This window comes from Didymella exigua, assembly GCF_010094145.1.
Source record: "Didymella exigua CBS 183.55 unplaced genomic scaffold M421scaffold_49, whole genome shotgun sequence".
Taxonomy (NCBI): Eukaryota; Fungi; Ascomycota; class Dothideomycetes; order Pleosporales; family Didymellaceae; genus Didymella; species Didymella exigua.
Genome location: NW_022984823.1, coordinates 113,497 through 128,202, shown reverse-complemented (window position 1 = coordinate 128,202; position 14,706 = coordinate 113,497). Strand labels below are relative to the sequence as shown.

General features: G+C 43.7%; 1 protein-coding gene across 1 annotated transcript; it reads left to right on the top strand.

Annotated features, from left to right (window-relative positions):
- Nucleotides 1–975: 975 nt before the first annotated feature.
- M421DRAFT_75150 (uncharacterized protein) lies at nt 976–1,137 on the top strand (the record flags this gene model as incomplete). Its single annotated transcript, XM_033597106.1, has 1 exon — nt 976–1,137. A coding segment is annotated over one exon (162 nt), but the record flags the coding sequence as incomplete, so codon positions are not given.
- Nucleotides 1,138–14,706: the final 13,569 nt, after the last annotated feature.

Sequence of the window (14,706 nt, the reverse complement as noted above, 5' to 3'; positions counted from 1 at the left end):
TATACTACCTTACTTATTACACATCCTCTAGCTACTTAATATAGTCTATTTCTTGCTATTAAAGTATAAGTACTCCTAATATATTTAAGACTTAGCATTCTAACATATCTTCTATATTAATAAGGAAGGCTTCCTACTAGCCTTTAGGGATATATTCCTTAATATATTTATAAAGGTTAACTACTAAAAGGCCTTTAAGGTATTAGGGCTTATTCCTACTAATATATAGGTAGTGTTAGATTGCCTTAAAGTGCAGCTGCATACCCTACTAGCAGTACCTCTACCTAAAACGCTATAGTAATCTAAGATGCTAAGCAATATACACAAGTTTAGGTCTTAATCTAAGCTTATAAGCAACCCCTTCTAATAATTACTAAGTGTAGCATAAGAGGGGTTCTTAAAGCTTATAAAAGGGGCTAAAGAGATACTGCACAAAAACATCCTTATTAAGGCCTATGTGTAAGAGCTTAAAGAGCAATTAGTAGTAATAACTAAGAGAAAATCGCGTAAGAGAAAGCAGATTCAGCATAGTGGCACACTTAAGTATAGCCTAGCAGCATTGCGGGTAGCTGCTGAGGCGTGTGTAGCAGCTTAGCCATCTAAGAAGACTTAGGGTAGAGGTGGTCAACTAGGAGCTTAGTTAACTGTTTAGCGCTGTAGGAACTACAGCAAGACTAGACACAACACATAAATGTGCTAGGAGGGTGTAGAAATATCTTCTAAATCTAATGTAAGCACGTAGTATGCTAGGTCACTATTTAATAGTAAGTAGTTGTAGTTGTAGTAACTTGTGTAAGTTGTGCTAAGAGAAAATAGCTGGTTTGGTGATATAGCCAGCTTGGTGATAATCTACGTTATACAAAGCTTGCAGAAAAACACAGTGTTGATTGCAACACGTTGTCCTGTGCGCACCAAGGTGTGCAGGCTCCCTAACGCGTTGCTAACAAGAACCAACAGAAACTCAGCAACTAACAGGAATTAGATCTAGTTAAGTATATAGAGGAGCTGTCAGCGCGTCACTTACTACCTACAAGGCGTATAGTACAGAATTTCGCATCCTCTGTTGCCTTACAGCCCTGCTCTAATAGCTGGGTTCAGTGCTTCCTGCACTGTCATCGGAATCAGCTCACGTCCTAATGGGCCACTAGCATAGACTCTAATCGCTATAACGCTAAGTTAGCGTATAATTACAAGTTGTACTTTAAGCTTCTGCAGTAGAAGATTACTTAATATAACATTGCGCTAGAAAACACGTACAATGTAGATAAGAAGGGCTTTGCAATTAGAGTGCTGGGTAGAACGAAATAGGTGTTTAGTAAGCGTTAATATAAGAAGAAGGAGGTTATGCAGGCTTGTCAAGATGGCTCACGTGAGTAGGTGAGCCTCCCAGCTGCAATCTGCGCTGATAGTACTGCTCTTCCACCTGGCATCATTTTTGCGTCAAAAAACTCCACCCTCTAGAGACGCTGGGTGGTAGAAATCCAGGCAGAAAAGCACTCAACCTATGTTGCCTTATCGCCCTTAGGATAGACAAACAACAATATTAGACTAGCTTGGCTTAAGTAGGTGTTTAACTGTTACTTAAAGCCTAAGGCGCAGTTAAGGTACTGCCTCTTAATTATAGATGGCCACAGGAGTTATCTAACACTAGATTTTATTAATTACTGTTACTAGAAACAGATTATATTAGTAGTATTACCTCCTTACAGTACCTAGACTCTGCAGCTATTAGACATAGTCTGCTTTAAACTTCTCTCCTCTAACTACACCTATAAACTTAACAACTACCTTTAGGCATCTTAAGGCCTTGCGCCACTGTCTAAAGGTGACTTCTATGCCCTGTTCTAGCCTGCCTGGGTGAACACAATCAAAGAAAGCCTTATATTAAAGGCCTTTACAGCTACTAGTATATCACCTGTAAATCCTACACCCGAACACCAATCTTTTAATTTTTGGGCTTCCTTCACAGAGGCTCCAAAAATCCCAGCAATCGATCCGGCTCACTGCGGCCGCTCCGGGAGCAACTCTAGCGTCCGTCTAGGCCCCCCGCGCAACGCGCAAGGGAGCTCAATAGGATGGCAGAGCCTCCCCCTTCCCATCACACGGGGTCCCCTGACCCCGAGTCCCCTCAGCAGCTTGATACCCGCGCCTCAAGACGGCTTCAGAGGGATGTGCATCACCAGGCACCCCCGCTGAGCCGCCAGAACCCCAGTAGGGGCGCTCCCAAACCTCGAGTCTCTGACGCCGTCCAACGCCACATCATCGAGACTTAGCAGTTCACCCAGCTATAGAACACCATCACTGCTGCGTTCGCAGCAGCCGTAGATCAACACGCTCAGGGCTACACTAACCCCAAAGAAGCTAGGATCGCAGAGGAGCTGCAGCAGAAAGTTATCCACGCCCTGACCTCCCTCTGCCCAAGCAACTCTCCAAGCAGCTCCCGCTGGAGCAGCGATGCCAGCTACAGCAACTCTAGGAGCCAGGACTCAGGCTGCCGCTCCTGGGCGGACGTAGCCAGAGACCCCCAAATGTCGGATAGGGGCGCCAGCCGATCCCTGAACCCTGCTAGATCTTGGCCTGCCCCGCCAGCTAAGCCCAAAGAATACAATTAAATCTTCATAGCTATCTCTAATCTAGCAATACAACTACAACAACCCTTACTATTTGTAGTAAGGCAGGCAGTATGTAGGAGTAGGCTGGCGGAATGGGTATACTCCAACGTCCTTCGTGGGTACCCCCCAAAACCTTATCAATAATACATGGATTCTAGCGAACTAGGGCTGAAAAGAAAGAGAAAAACCACCTCTACATTTTTGTAGTAGAAGGTTTTGTTATAACTATTAAACTGCATAAGCTAGAGGCTAGAAAACGTTAAAAAAGGGGGGGTACCTAGCGAGCATACCTATTAATAGGTATACTTTGCTAGGTAGTGTTAATAACTTAGCTAATACTAGGCAGAATTAGCTAATTCTTTTTTTATTAGAAGGCGCAATACTAGGCGCTTCTATTAAATAATAGATTATGTAAGCGTATCTCTGCTAGTTAAGAAGCTATAAGCCAAAACGTAAAAAAGCATACCCTACCCATCCGCCAGCCTATGTAGGAGTATAGAAGGAATTACTCTTTAGGATATCCCTACTACATTACTAATTAAAACAGGCTAGGTAATCACGCTAGTAAGTAGAACAGTTTAGGACTAACTTCTAATATAAGAAAACTAGGAGCTTATAGTAAAAGCCCTAGGTAGAGATGTAATTAGGATCCTAGAATACTAGATTAACTATGCTGTGTAAGGAGTACTAAGCTCTTTCTAGACCCTAGACAGTACTGAATTACCTACTACTACCTAGCTAGTAGAGGAAGAGGCCTGCTTACAAACAGGCAAGCAGCCAGTCAGCTGCACAACCTCACGACATAGAGCCAACTAGAATAGCCTAACTACCTAGATTATATTATACAAAGAGCTAGTCTGCGCATTCTAGCTCTTTAGCACCAGCTAGTTTTCAAAGGAAATCTATAAACACCCTACTATACAGCAACACAACCCAGGCTGCCAGCAGTACTGCAACGCTGCTCGCTGTACTTGAGTAGCCTGTTGTGTGCGCTGTAGGGATCACACAGATAGACACCAAGGGCTCTATAGAGACAACTGCCCTTATAAAGCTAAGTGTGCTAACTACTATAGCCCACACCTAGCTAGTCACTCTAACTGCCCTGCTGCCCCCTAGCAGGTGCATGGACACATTATTAAGTCCACCAATACTAAACTAAACACTATCCACCGCGCAGGCAGAGTAACATACCAGCACCTTAATAGGACAGTAGAAGAGACCCTTAATTAGGCGTTACCGCAGCATGAGGATACCCCCTAGAGGCAACCTAGGAGATACTAGCTCCCTACCCTCCTCCCTAGAGGAATACACTAGAGGAAGACAGCAGGACAGCTACAACTAGAATAAGCAGCGCCTTACAAGCATCCTTGCCCACTACTAGCAGAGAAAAGAGACTAAGACAGGCTGCTGCAGGCTGTGCAAACCTGAATGTAAGGGACATGTCTGCCAACAGTCTGCTCCCACAATTAACTATCTACACTAACCCCTCTACCTTAGAGAGGGAGGACACTAGCATAAGCGATAAGCCACCATCCACATGTTAGGACATCCACACATGCCCTCTACCTACAACAGGCATCAACAGCCTAGCCAGCAGAGAAACCAACTCCGCATATGCTGGGCTAACGTTAGCAGAAGCTCACCCTGCCACATTACAATACTAGAAGTATCCTTCTAGAAGGGCATAGATGTTGTATGCGTCTAAGAGCCCTTTACTTATGCTAACTTAAGGACCTCCACCTACCCTAGCTTTAGACACCTCACACCTATTAGCACCTAGGACACACCTAACGTACTAGGCTTAGCCTGCCCTAGGGTGATAACCTATATACGCAAAGGGCATCACCTAAAACTGCAGGCTAGAGAAAGCCTTAATTACCTAGACCTGCTATAGGCTGTTGTGAATAGAGTCTTAATACTAAACTGCTATAGATAGCCACTTACCCTAGACGTACTCTAATACGTTACGCATCTCACACCCCCCTAACACTGCGTTATAGGAGGGGACTTCAACGTCAGACACAAATCCTTCGAACCCACTGTTTCCGCAGCTAGTGGCGGCATAGAGCTCGCCAGGTGGGCCGCCGCCGCCTCTATAGACTATATTGGCGTGCCACGACAGCCAACACACTGTGCTAGACATGTTATTAATCTCACCTTCTCTAATGTCCTCTTCGCTCAGTCTGCTGTAGATGCTGGCATACACAGCAGGTTAGACCACGAGATAATAGTAACCTCTGTCTCTACTTCTACACTTAGCACTCTACACCTAGACTAGTATTACTATAGAATCCTAGAGGCAAGCCTACTAAATTTTACTAGGCTAGTAGAAATAGGCGTCTAGAGCATCCTAGATCTGCGTGCAGCACAGGATGCAGCACAACTTGACAACTGTGTTGCGCTGCTGACAGAGACCGTGCAGCACTCTATACAAACAGCAGGCAAGCTTGACCACAAGGAGGGACGCGCTGTGCCTTGGTGGACTAAGGAATGTAAGAATTCCTACTAAGCCCACAAACGCGCTTAACAGCACTACTTAGGCAGACCTCTACTAGAAGAAATACAAGCCTTTAAGACTACAGTTAGACAGGCTAAAAGGTAATACTAGAGGCACGTTATTAATAATGCTAAGGATAATAAGGATCTGTTCAAGATTATTACCTAGTATAAGCTTACACTAGAGAACTAGGACACTCTGCTTATTATAGATAATAGGACAATATCTAACCCCCTAGAGAAGGCTAAGGCACTTAGACAGGAAGTTCTTAATTAATACACAGCGGATGACGATCTTAGCCACCACCTAGATTAGGAGACTGCAGCTCCTCTGCCGTGGAGCACACACATCTCACTAGAGGAGTCTAAGCGAAACACAATAGGGGTTACTAGCACCTCCCTAGGCACGGACTGCTCTACAGTGCGACTGCTCTGCGCCTGCTAGGCCTAGGTTAGGGAACTTATACAACAGATCTTCTAGTAGTGCCTTAAACTAAACTACTTCCCTGCACAGTAGAAGCTAGCAGAAGTAGCTATAATACCTAAGGTAGGAAAGAAAGACTAGACGTCACCCTAGTTATAGAGGCCTATAGCACTCCTCTCCTGCATTAGAAAGGGGCTTAAACAAACAGTGGCTAGAAGAATCGCGTAGACTGCTATGACCTACAAGATCCTTAGCCCCTAATATAGAGGTGCCCTCCTAAAGCGCTCTGCTGTAGATCTTACTGCAGCGTTCACTTATAATACAGAGGCTGCTTAGGCAAAAGGCTAGCACATTACTATGGTCACCTTAGACGTGCAAGGCGCCTTTAACACTCTCCTTAAGAACCACCTGCTTTACTAGATAGCCTAACAGGGATGGCCACAAAGGACAATCCTCTTTATTAACTCTTTCCTTACTAACTAAAGAGTCTAGGTCTGCCTTAGCTAGGTTACTACCCCTAGCTACCTAGTTGCCTTTGGCACGCCCTAAGGATCACCCCTCTTACCTGTCCTATACACACTGTACCTAGCTAAGCTACTATCTATAGACACGCAACAAAGGTTTAGATACGCAGACAACATATGCCTATACTAGGCCTCAAACTCTCTAGATAAGAACGTTAAGCTCTTAGCAGCAGACCTACAACAGATTAGAGTATAGGGTACAGCAAATAAGGTCACCTTTACTCTAGAAAAACAAGAGATAATCTACCTTACTTAATAAAAGAGCAACTATGCGCCACCCTATGTAGTAGACAAGCAGCTTATAATTAACCTAATCTTACTAAGTAGGTTAAGAAACTAGCTAGCCCTCTAATAGCTTAGGATCTAGTTTAACTATAAACTTACCTTTAAGCAGCATGTAGCCACACACAACACAAAGGCGGCCAAGGTGGCCTATTATATCTGCAGCCTAGCAAACACGGCCTACAGACCACCAGCCAGCTCTCTCTACAAGGCCACTATTGCCTGCGTATATCTGTCCCTTCTGTATAGGGCTGAGTGTTGGTACAGAGGCTGTACTAAGCCTCTACGCACACTGAAACCTGGCAGACAAGCAGAAGTCAGCGCCTATGTTGGATGGCATATAGCGGTCATGGACAAAACACTAGCTATAGCAGCAAGAGGCATCCTCCCAGTGTGGCGGACGACCCCTACTGCTACTCTCTTCTAAGACGCTGGCCTACCCTCAGCTGCCAACGCGCTAGAAGAAGCCAAACTTCGCTTTGCGACACATCTACGCACTGTAGATGCAGAACACCTACTTGCCAGCCACATGGCAGCCATCAGGATGAGCGTAGGCAGGACAGCTGGAAAGCTGCAACGAATGCAGACCAAAGTCTAGTATCTAGGATCTCTTCTGCCTAAGATACCTAGGACAATACTAACAGTCCCCTACTACTCGCCTAGCTACTAAATAGACCTAGCAATAGGCATAACCTGTTTTATCAGTGAGCGCCCCACCTCAGTGAGCGCCCCACGAACACCAGCGAGGCGTACGCGCAGCGACATAGCTTAGCACCACAACACAAATTTTGTACTCTTGCAACAGTATAGTATTATTTAGAAGCGTTGCTGTTATTTATATCCTTAATTTCTACCTTACAGGTGTAAGAGTTATGCCTAATCTTACTACAACAGCCACAGCGTTGCCCTGCGCACACCCTCTTTGCTAGCTCCTTACCCTCCTTACATCTGCCACCCTCCCTTTTAGTAATTAAGTCTAACACCTTACTAACTATTAAAGTCTCCTCTACCTGTACATAGCGTCTCTTGCAACTTTTATACTTTGTTGCTACTTTAGTAGTAGTATTAAGGCGCACTATCTCTGCGCGCATTAACACTATCTTATAAGCTATCTACTGCGCGCCTTTTATTAGCTGCTACACCTGCTTATTAAGTAAACTTGCTAGAGACCCTTAATAGATTTTTATCCTGTTTTAAACTAGTGTTAATTGCGCCTCTATTTCTTTAGTGTTATGTGGTGTTTTTGCCTCCTAAGCAGCGTTAACTTGCTGTGGTAGAGTTTATGTACGCAGCTGCACATCTAGCTTTAATAACACAGCCTGTAGATTATGTAGAGACAATCTAGCGCCTTAAAACCCTGCGCAAGCATTCTCTCTTGTAAACACCTTCTTAAAAGCTACTTTAAAGGCTAGTAAGAAGGTCTGTTTACTAATGTAGTTTATGTAATTACGTGCTAAGGCTAAGATCTAATTACTATACGCGCGCTTTAATAGCAAGAAACAGGCAACATTAAGCAGCTACAGGAGGTGTAACAAGTGTGGAGGCATACAGAGGGTGATAATCTTCTTCTCCTTGCAGCAATTCTAGAAATCTATTAAGTAATAGCTCTTGTGGCTGTTAATAATCAGCAGCCTATATGCTCCTACAGGCCTTACATGCGTATTAAAGTAATCAAGCTAGGCAAGCGCTAGATTGTTGTTTGTCTAGCCTGTTAGGCTTACTTAAATAACCTAATTGCATAGAAGGTCCTTAGTAAACTAGTTAGAGATAAGAACCTTACTAGCAAAGATAAGGAAGGGTGGGATAACACGCCCTGTTGCGCTAACGCCCTATATTAATATAGTCTACTTGTAATTACTAGGCTAAAGCTTCTTTGCTTTCCTAGGTTTCTCTATGCCTATTATAACAAGTTATAAAGATATCTTACCTATTAGGAAGCTAGACTTGTTAAAGTTATATATATTATTGTCTATAATACTATACTTTGCCTTTATATTCTAAACTAGCGTAAACTAGGGCTTAATAATTACTAGGTCTTTGCAGAGAGCTTGCTAGTAATTGTATAGACAAGTCTAGCGCATGCGTAGCTTAGGTGTACGCTTAATAAACCTGTTAACCTAGCATTTACTAACAGGCTCACCACTGCGGTCGCGCAGCAGTCTATTAGCCATATCTTGTACATGTAGCTTTAAGGGTGGTACTCTATATAGGTTCTTGTTAAGTATACGCTGCAGAATTACCTCCTCTTCTAGCTTTGTTAGGTGCTTTAATCTAGGCTTGTAGTTACGTCTAGAGGGCTTCCTGTTATGTTGTTATTGTATTGTCCTACAAGGAACGCTATAGACTGCCTCAGCACGTTGCAGGCTTGTAATCTAGTCGCATTTAATGTTAGAGAGGGCAAGCTGCACGTCAGCTTCAGTATAGGGCTTGTAAGGTTGTGGTTGTTAAGACATTACGCGTTGAGTGTCGCGCATGCGCTTTGCTGGTGTTCGTGGGGCGCTCACTGAGGTGGGGCGCTCACTGATAAAACAGGTTAGATAAAGAGACTACAGTAAAGGCCTTTAAAGAATAGTAGGCCTACCTACTACCTTTAGACATAACTATCTTCTTAGACAGCTCTAAGCAGTACACAATAGAAGGAGAACAGTAGGTTACCTATAGCTTTGCTGTGTACTAGGACAGAAAACAACTTAATACTAGATACAGGTTGCTTTACCCTATCTCACACGTCGTTGACGTGGAAGCAGTAGGTACGTGGAGGGGCCTCCAGCACACTATAAGACATCTAGCGCTCTGCACCTGCCAAATCTAGCTGTGCGTAGACAGCACCTCTGTTATATGGTGCTTGAAGGGCAGCGCATCCCTAACCTCTCAATGGGCCTTCCTAGAGTGTCACGGCGCTATGGATACCCACGACGTCTCTATCAAATGGGCCCCTGGGCACCTAGGCATTAAAGGAAACGAAGCGGCAGATAGGCTGGCAGACCTAGAAGCTTAGCACCCATCACCGCCAACTGGAAAGGTTGCTATGCCTACACTCTCAGGCATCAAGACAATAGCCTGCTAGACACTACAACACACACAGCAGATCTAGTGGTCTAGAAAGAAGACTAAGCTCTCTGTATAGTACAAAAGATAGGAGTTAGGCTACTTACTACGTAGTAGACTACCTAAGTTAGACCTACTAAGAGCCACCCTAGCTAGACTGCTCTTAATCTAATCTATGCACAGCAACTTTGCCTAGTACTACTAAAGGTTTAGCTACAACAACATAACACTTACCTGCTTATACAGACGTAACAAGATGCTAGAGCACCTTGCGCTCTGCCGCAAGACCCTAGGGACCTTTGGCTAGTGGCCACTCTAATTAGCTATACCACCGTCCAGCTAGAATAATGGCCTAGCGTACACTGCTGCGCTAATTAGAGATCTAGAGGCTTTTAAAGCCTTTCTCTAACTTACACAGTACTACACTAAAGTCTGCCCCTAGTAGCTCACCCTGTGCTGCAATAGCAGCAAACAACTACACTCTTTCCTTACTCTCCTTCTTACTCTCCCTCTTCCTCTCTCCTACTCTTTAGGCACTTACCTGCCTCTAAACACAGAGAAGGGATCTACCCTAATGTACACAGATTACTTAGTCTCCCTAGTTAGAAGGGGAGCTGTAGCACAACATAGTAGCAACACCCACGCAGGCAAGAAATGCTTTCTAGGGTAGTGTATTTACACTGTAATTCTATAGCTTAGCACGTCGCATATGCCCTTTAGGAGGCGAGATAGTGGACTTTATCCTCATCAATTAGACGTAAAATGAATACCAACCAACCAACCAACACGTTTAAGACTTAGAATGCTAACGCGTCTTCTATATTAATAAGGAAGGCTTCCTACTAGCCTTTAGGGACGTGTTCCTTAATATATTTACAAAGGTTAACTACTAAAAGGCCTTTAAGGCATTAGGGCTTGTTCCTACTAATACGTAGGTAGTGTTAGATTGCCTTAAAGTGCGGCTGCATACCCTACTAGCAGTACCTCTACCTAAAATACTATAGCAATCTAAGACGCTAAGCAATACACACAAGCTTAGGTCTTAATCTAAGCTTATAAGTAACGCCTTCTAACAATTACTAAGTGCAGTGTAAGAGGGGTTCTTAAAGCTTATAAAAGGGGCTAAAGAGATACTATATAAAAATGTCCTTATTAAGGCCTGTGTGCAAGAGCTTAAAGAGTAATTAGCAGTAATAACTAAGAGAAAATCGCGTAAGAGAAAGCAGATTCAGCATAGTGGCACACTTAAGTATGGCCTAGCAGCATCGCAGGTGGCTGCTGAGGCGTGTGTAGCAGCTCAGCCATCTAAGGAGACTTAGGGTAGAGGTGGTTAACTAGGAGCTTAGTTAACTGTTCAGCGCTGTAGGAACTATAGCAAGACTAGACACAACACACAAACGTGCCAGGAGGGTGCAGAAACATCTTCTAAATCTAATGCAAGTACGCAGTATGCTAGGTCACTATTTGTCGCGGTGTAGGAACAGCGCATATGCAGAAGGAATTGAAGGATTGAACTGAGGTTGTATTGTATGTAGCTATGGACTGTTGTTATAGGGGAATAGCGGTGAGGTGTAAAAGGAAAGGGCAGGGTGTACTACGTTGTACAGCAGTAGAGATATGAAACTGTGATACGTGGTACAAGAGAAAGGACTCCAAAACCGTGACACTATTTAATTGCAAGTAGTTGTAGTTGCAGTAAAGTTATGCTAAGAGAAAATGGCCAGTTCAGTGATATGGCCGGCTTGGTGATAATCTACGTTACCTCTACCTAAAACGCTGTAGCAATCTAAGACGCTAAGCAATACACACAAGTTTAGGTCTTAATCTAAGCTTATAAGCAACTCCTTCTAATAATTACTAAGTATAGTATAAGAAGGGTTCTTAAAGCTTATAAAAGGGGCTAAAGAGATACTGCACAAAAATGTCCTTATTAAGGCCTGCGTGTGAGAGCTTAAAGAGCAATTAGTAGTAACGTACTCCACAAGCGAGTGACCGGCACAAGCGAGTGACCGGGTTTTGCCAAGACTACACCAACACTGTACCTACTTTGCAATATTACAGCACACAACAACAATATATTATACTATACAGTATATAGAACTAGTCTATAGTACTCTGCGCATCTTTACTACATGTTCGCGCGTTGTGCCCTGTCTTGCTATATGTGCTACAGCGCCTTAAAGACTATGTGCTCCCATTAACGCGCAACCTCTTCTTTGCCTTCTTCCTATTACTACAGGCCTTAAACTCCTTTAGAGTAGTTAGCTGCACTCCCTTAGCAAAGGTTAGAGTCCCCTCTTGCTATACTTGCTTCCTTTTGTGTAATTTATAACGTGTAGCAGCCTTGTTAGCTGCCTGTAGGTTAGCAACCTAGTTGCGCACTAAAACTAGTGAATACGCTATTAGCTCTGCGCCTTTAGTGAGCTAGTTAAGAGCGTTAACTATAGACGTTGGTAAGCTATTAGCGTGTCTCTAAATCCTCTCTTAAATTAGCTTTAATTAAGACCTAAATTCTAGCATATTGCTTAGTGTTTTAGACTCCTACGTACTGTTGTCTATAGTAGGTGGCGTTAGTGTGCGCAGTTGTACTTTAAGCTTTAATATCACAGCTTCTAGGTTAAATAGGACTAGGCCAGCACCTCTAAATCCTCCCTAGATGTTGCTCTCTGTAATTAAGGCGTCAAAAGCCGCTTTGAAGCATGGCAAGAACTCAAGTTTGGTAATACGCGTGATCTTGCTACGCATCAGCTGCTCAGCTTGGCGGCCATAGGCCTTCTTCAACAGAGAAAAACAGCCCACGTTAAGTGGCTGCAGTAGGTGCGACGAGTGTGGAGGCATACACAGGGTAATAATCTTGTGTTCCTTGCAGTACTAGTGGAATTCGACTGAGTTGTGGCTCTCGTGGCTGTCTAGAATAAGCAGCTAATAGCTGCCAACAGTGCGCGCCTTTGTGTGCTTATTAAAGTGCTTTAACTACTTAACTCTAAGCTTGTTGTTAGTCTAGCTGTTGTTAGAGATATTAAGAACCTAGTTATTAGGTATACTAGGCTCCTTGTACTAGGCAGAGAGGTGGTGCTTGCTAGAGAAGATAATAAAGGGTAGGATAGACCAGCCCTTCGCGCAGATGCCTTAGATAATGCTGGTCTACTCTTAGTCGCCCTACTGCACTGCCTTTAGTCTCCCTTAACGCTTAGAGCCTGTGACAACAGCTCCTGTTAATATAACGCCTATTATAAAGCTAGACTTGTTAAAGTTGTGGGTGTCTTTATCTTGTATACTATACTTAGCTTTAGTATTCTCTACTAGTTAGAACTAGTCCCTAATTACCTTAGGGTCCTTATATAGAGCTCTCTTATAGTTGTACTTGCGATTAAATTTAACTTTAAGCTCTAGCCGACGTTTAACAAAGTTGGCAGCCTAGTTCTTGCCAACGTAGGGCTAGTGGCGCTCAGCAAGCAGAGAATTGGCTATATCCTCCACATTAGCAAGCTGGGGCGAGTATCCTCGCTTGTCTAGCTTTAATACATGCTAGACAATTACCTCCTCTTCAGTACTAGTCATCCTTATTATGTTGGGCTTGCAATCGCGTTGAGAGAGCTTTCTGTCGCGTTGTTGTTGTAGGGTGCTTTCTAACACCTTATAGATAGCTGCAGCGCGTGGCACAGTAAGATTTAAGTCTTGTTAGATAGCCTGGAGAGCAAGCTGTATGTCTGCTTCATTTAACAGCCTCTTCATGTTATTTTGTTGAGGTATAATAGGCAGAGTGAAGTTTGGTGTGGTCTTGGCAAAACCCGGTCACTCGCTTGTGCCGGTCACTCGCTTGTGGAGTACGTTAATAACTAAGATAAAATTGTGTAAGAGAAAGTAAATTTAGCATTGTAGTACACTTAAGTATAGCCTAGCAGCATTGCAGGTAGCTACTAAGGCGTCTGTAGCAGCTTAGCTATCTAAGAAGACTTAGGGTAGAGGTAGTTAACTAGGATCTTAATTAACTATTTAGCGCTGTAGGAACTATAGCAAGACTAGACACAACGCACAAACGTGCTAGGAGGGTGTAGAAATATCTTCTAAATCTAATATAAGTGTAACGGTCTAGACTCTAAAGCTAAAGAAGAGCTAGAGCTAGCCGGTTACATTAGCTTAGCCGGCTTGGCTTAAGCTGGATATATATTATCTACGCAGTTAACTAGACGTCTAGTTAACTTGTGCATGCTTATTAGCAAAAGTTGTTAGGAAGTAGATGTCCTTTATTGGCCTTTGGCCAGACTACTACAATAAGTATGCAGTATGCTAGGTTACTATTTAATAGTAAGTAGTTGTAGTTATAGTAACTTATGTTAGTCGTGCTAAGAGAAAATAGCTAGTTTGGTGATATGGCTGGCTTAGTGATAATCTACGTTATAGGTGTAGAGAATACATCCTAGTGTTCTTATCATCCTAGCACTCCTATATGCCTCGTAGCGGATTCACACCTATTCTAGATATCTCTCTTCTTGCCTGCGCCGTTACAACGCGCTCTTTTTGCAGAAGATTGGCCATATCAGCCACAGCTGCGAGCTGGGGGGACTCTCCTCGTGTGACCAGCTCAAGTATGTACACAACAACTACCTGCTCCTTAGCAGCAGTAAGATTCTGTGAATTAGTGTCGCAGCAAGGATCGAGGTGAGGGTGCATATCACGTGATCCGCATCTGGATATTGGACCGATCAGACACTGGCGATTCATCACGCCATGGTGAGCGGAATTGGGTACAGCTTGGAGCCGTGATTAGGGCTCCAATTAGGGCATAGCTGGATGAGTATTGGTGTATATATTCTGCTCATTCAGTACTGTAGATAGAACAAGGAACTTGATCACTTTCTTCACACCTGATCAACGATCAGAGACTGCTCAGCTTCCACAATTAGCCATAGTATCAACGTGTGAAGGTTGTCCAGTGAGTTGGTCGCGTAGAGTTATTTAGGGCGCGTTATAGAGAGCTACAGCGCGTCTTACTGAGAGATTAGGGTCCTGTTAAAGAGCTAGTAGCGCAAGCTGTATCTGAGCCTCTTTAGACGCGTCTATTTGACGTGGTTGTGGAGGCATTGGTGTAGAGTTGATGTTTTGGTGGGGTCTTGCAAAAGTGGGCGACTCGCCCTACACCCACGTTAAAACAGGCAGTATTGCTTTCCAGAAGCAAAAAGTAAGGGACGTTGTTGATGAAGTGTAGGTTTCGTGCGCAGACAGCTACAAGAGCCAAACAATGGCAAAAACATACAACAGCGGGTATTCGCTAGTGGTCACCCACCTAACTACTAATCCGCCGGTACGTTGCTTAAAT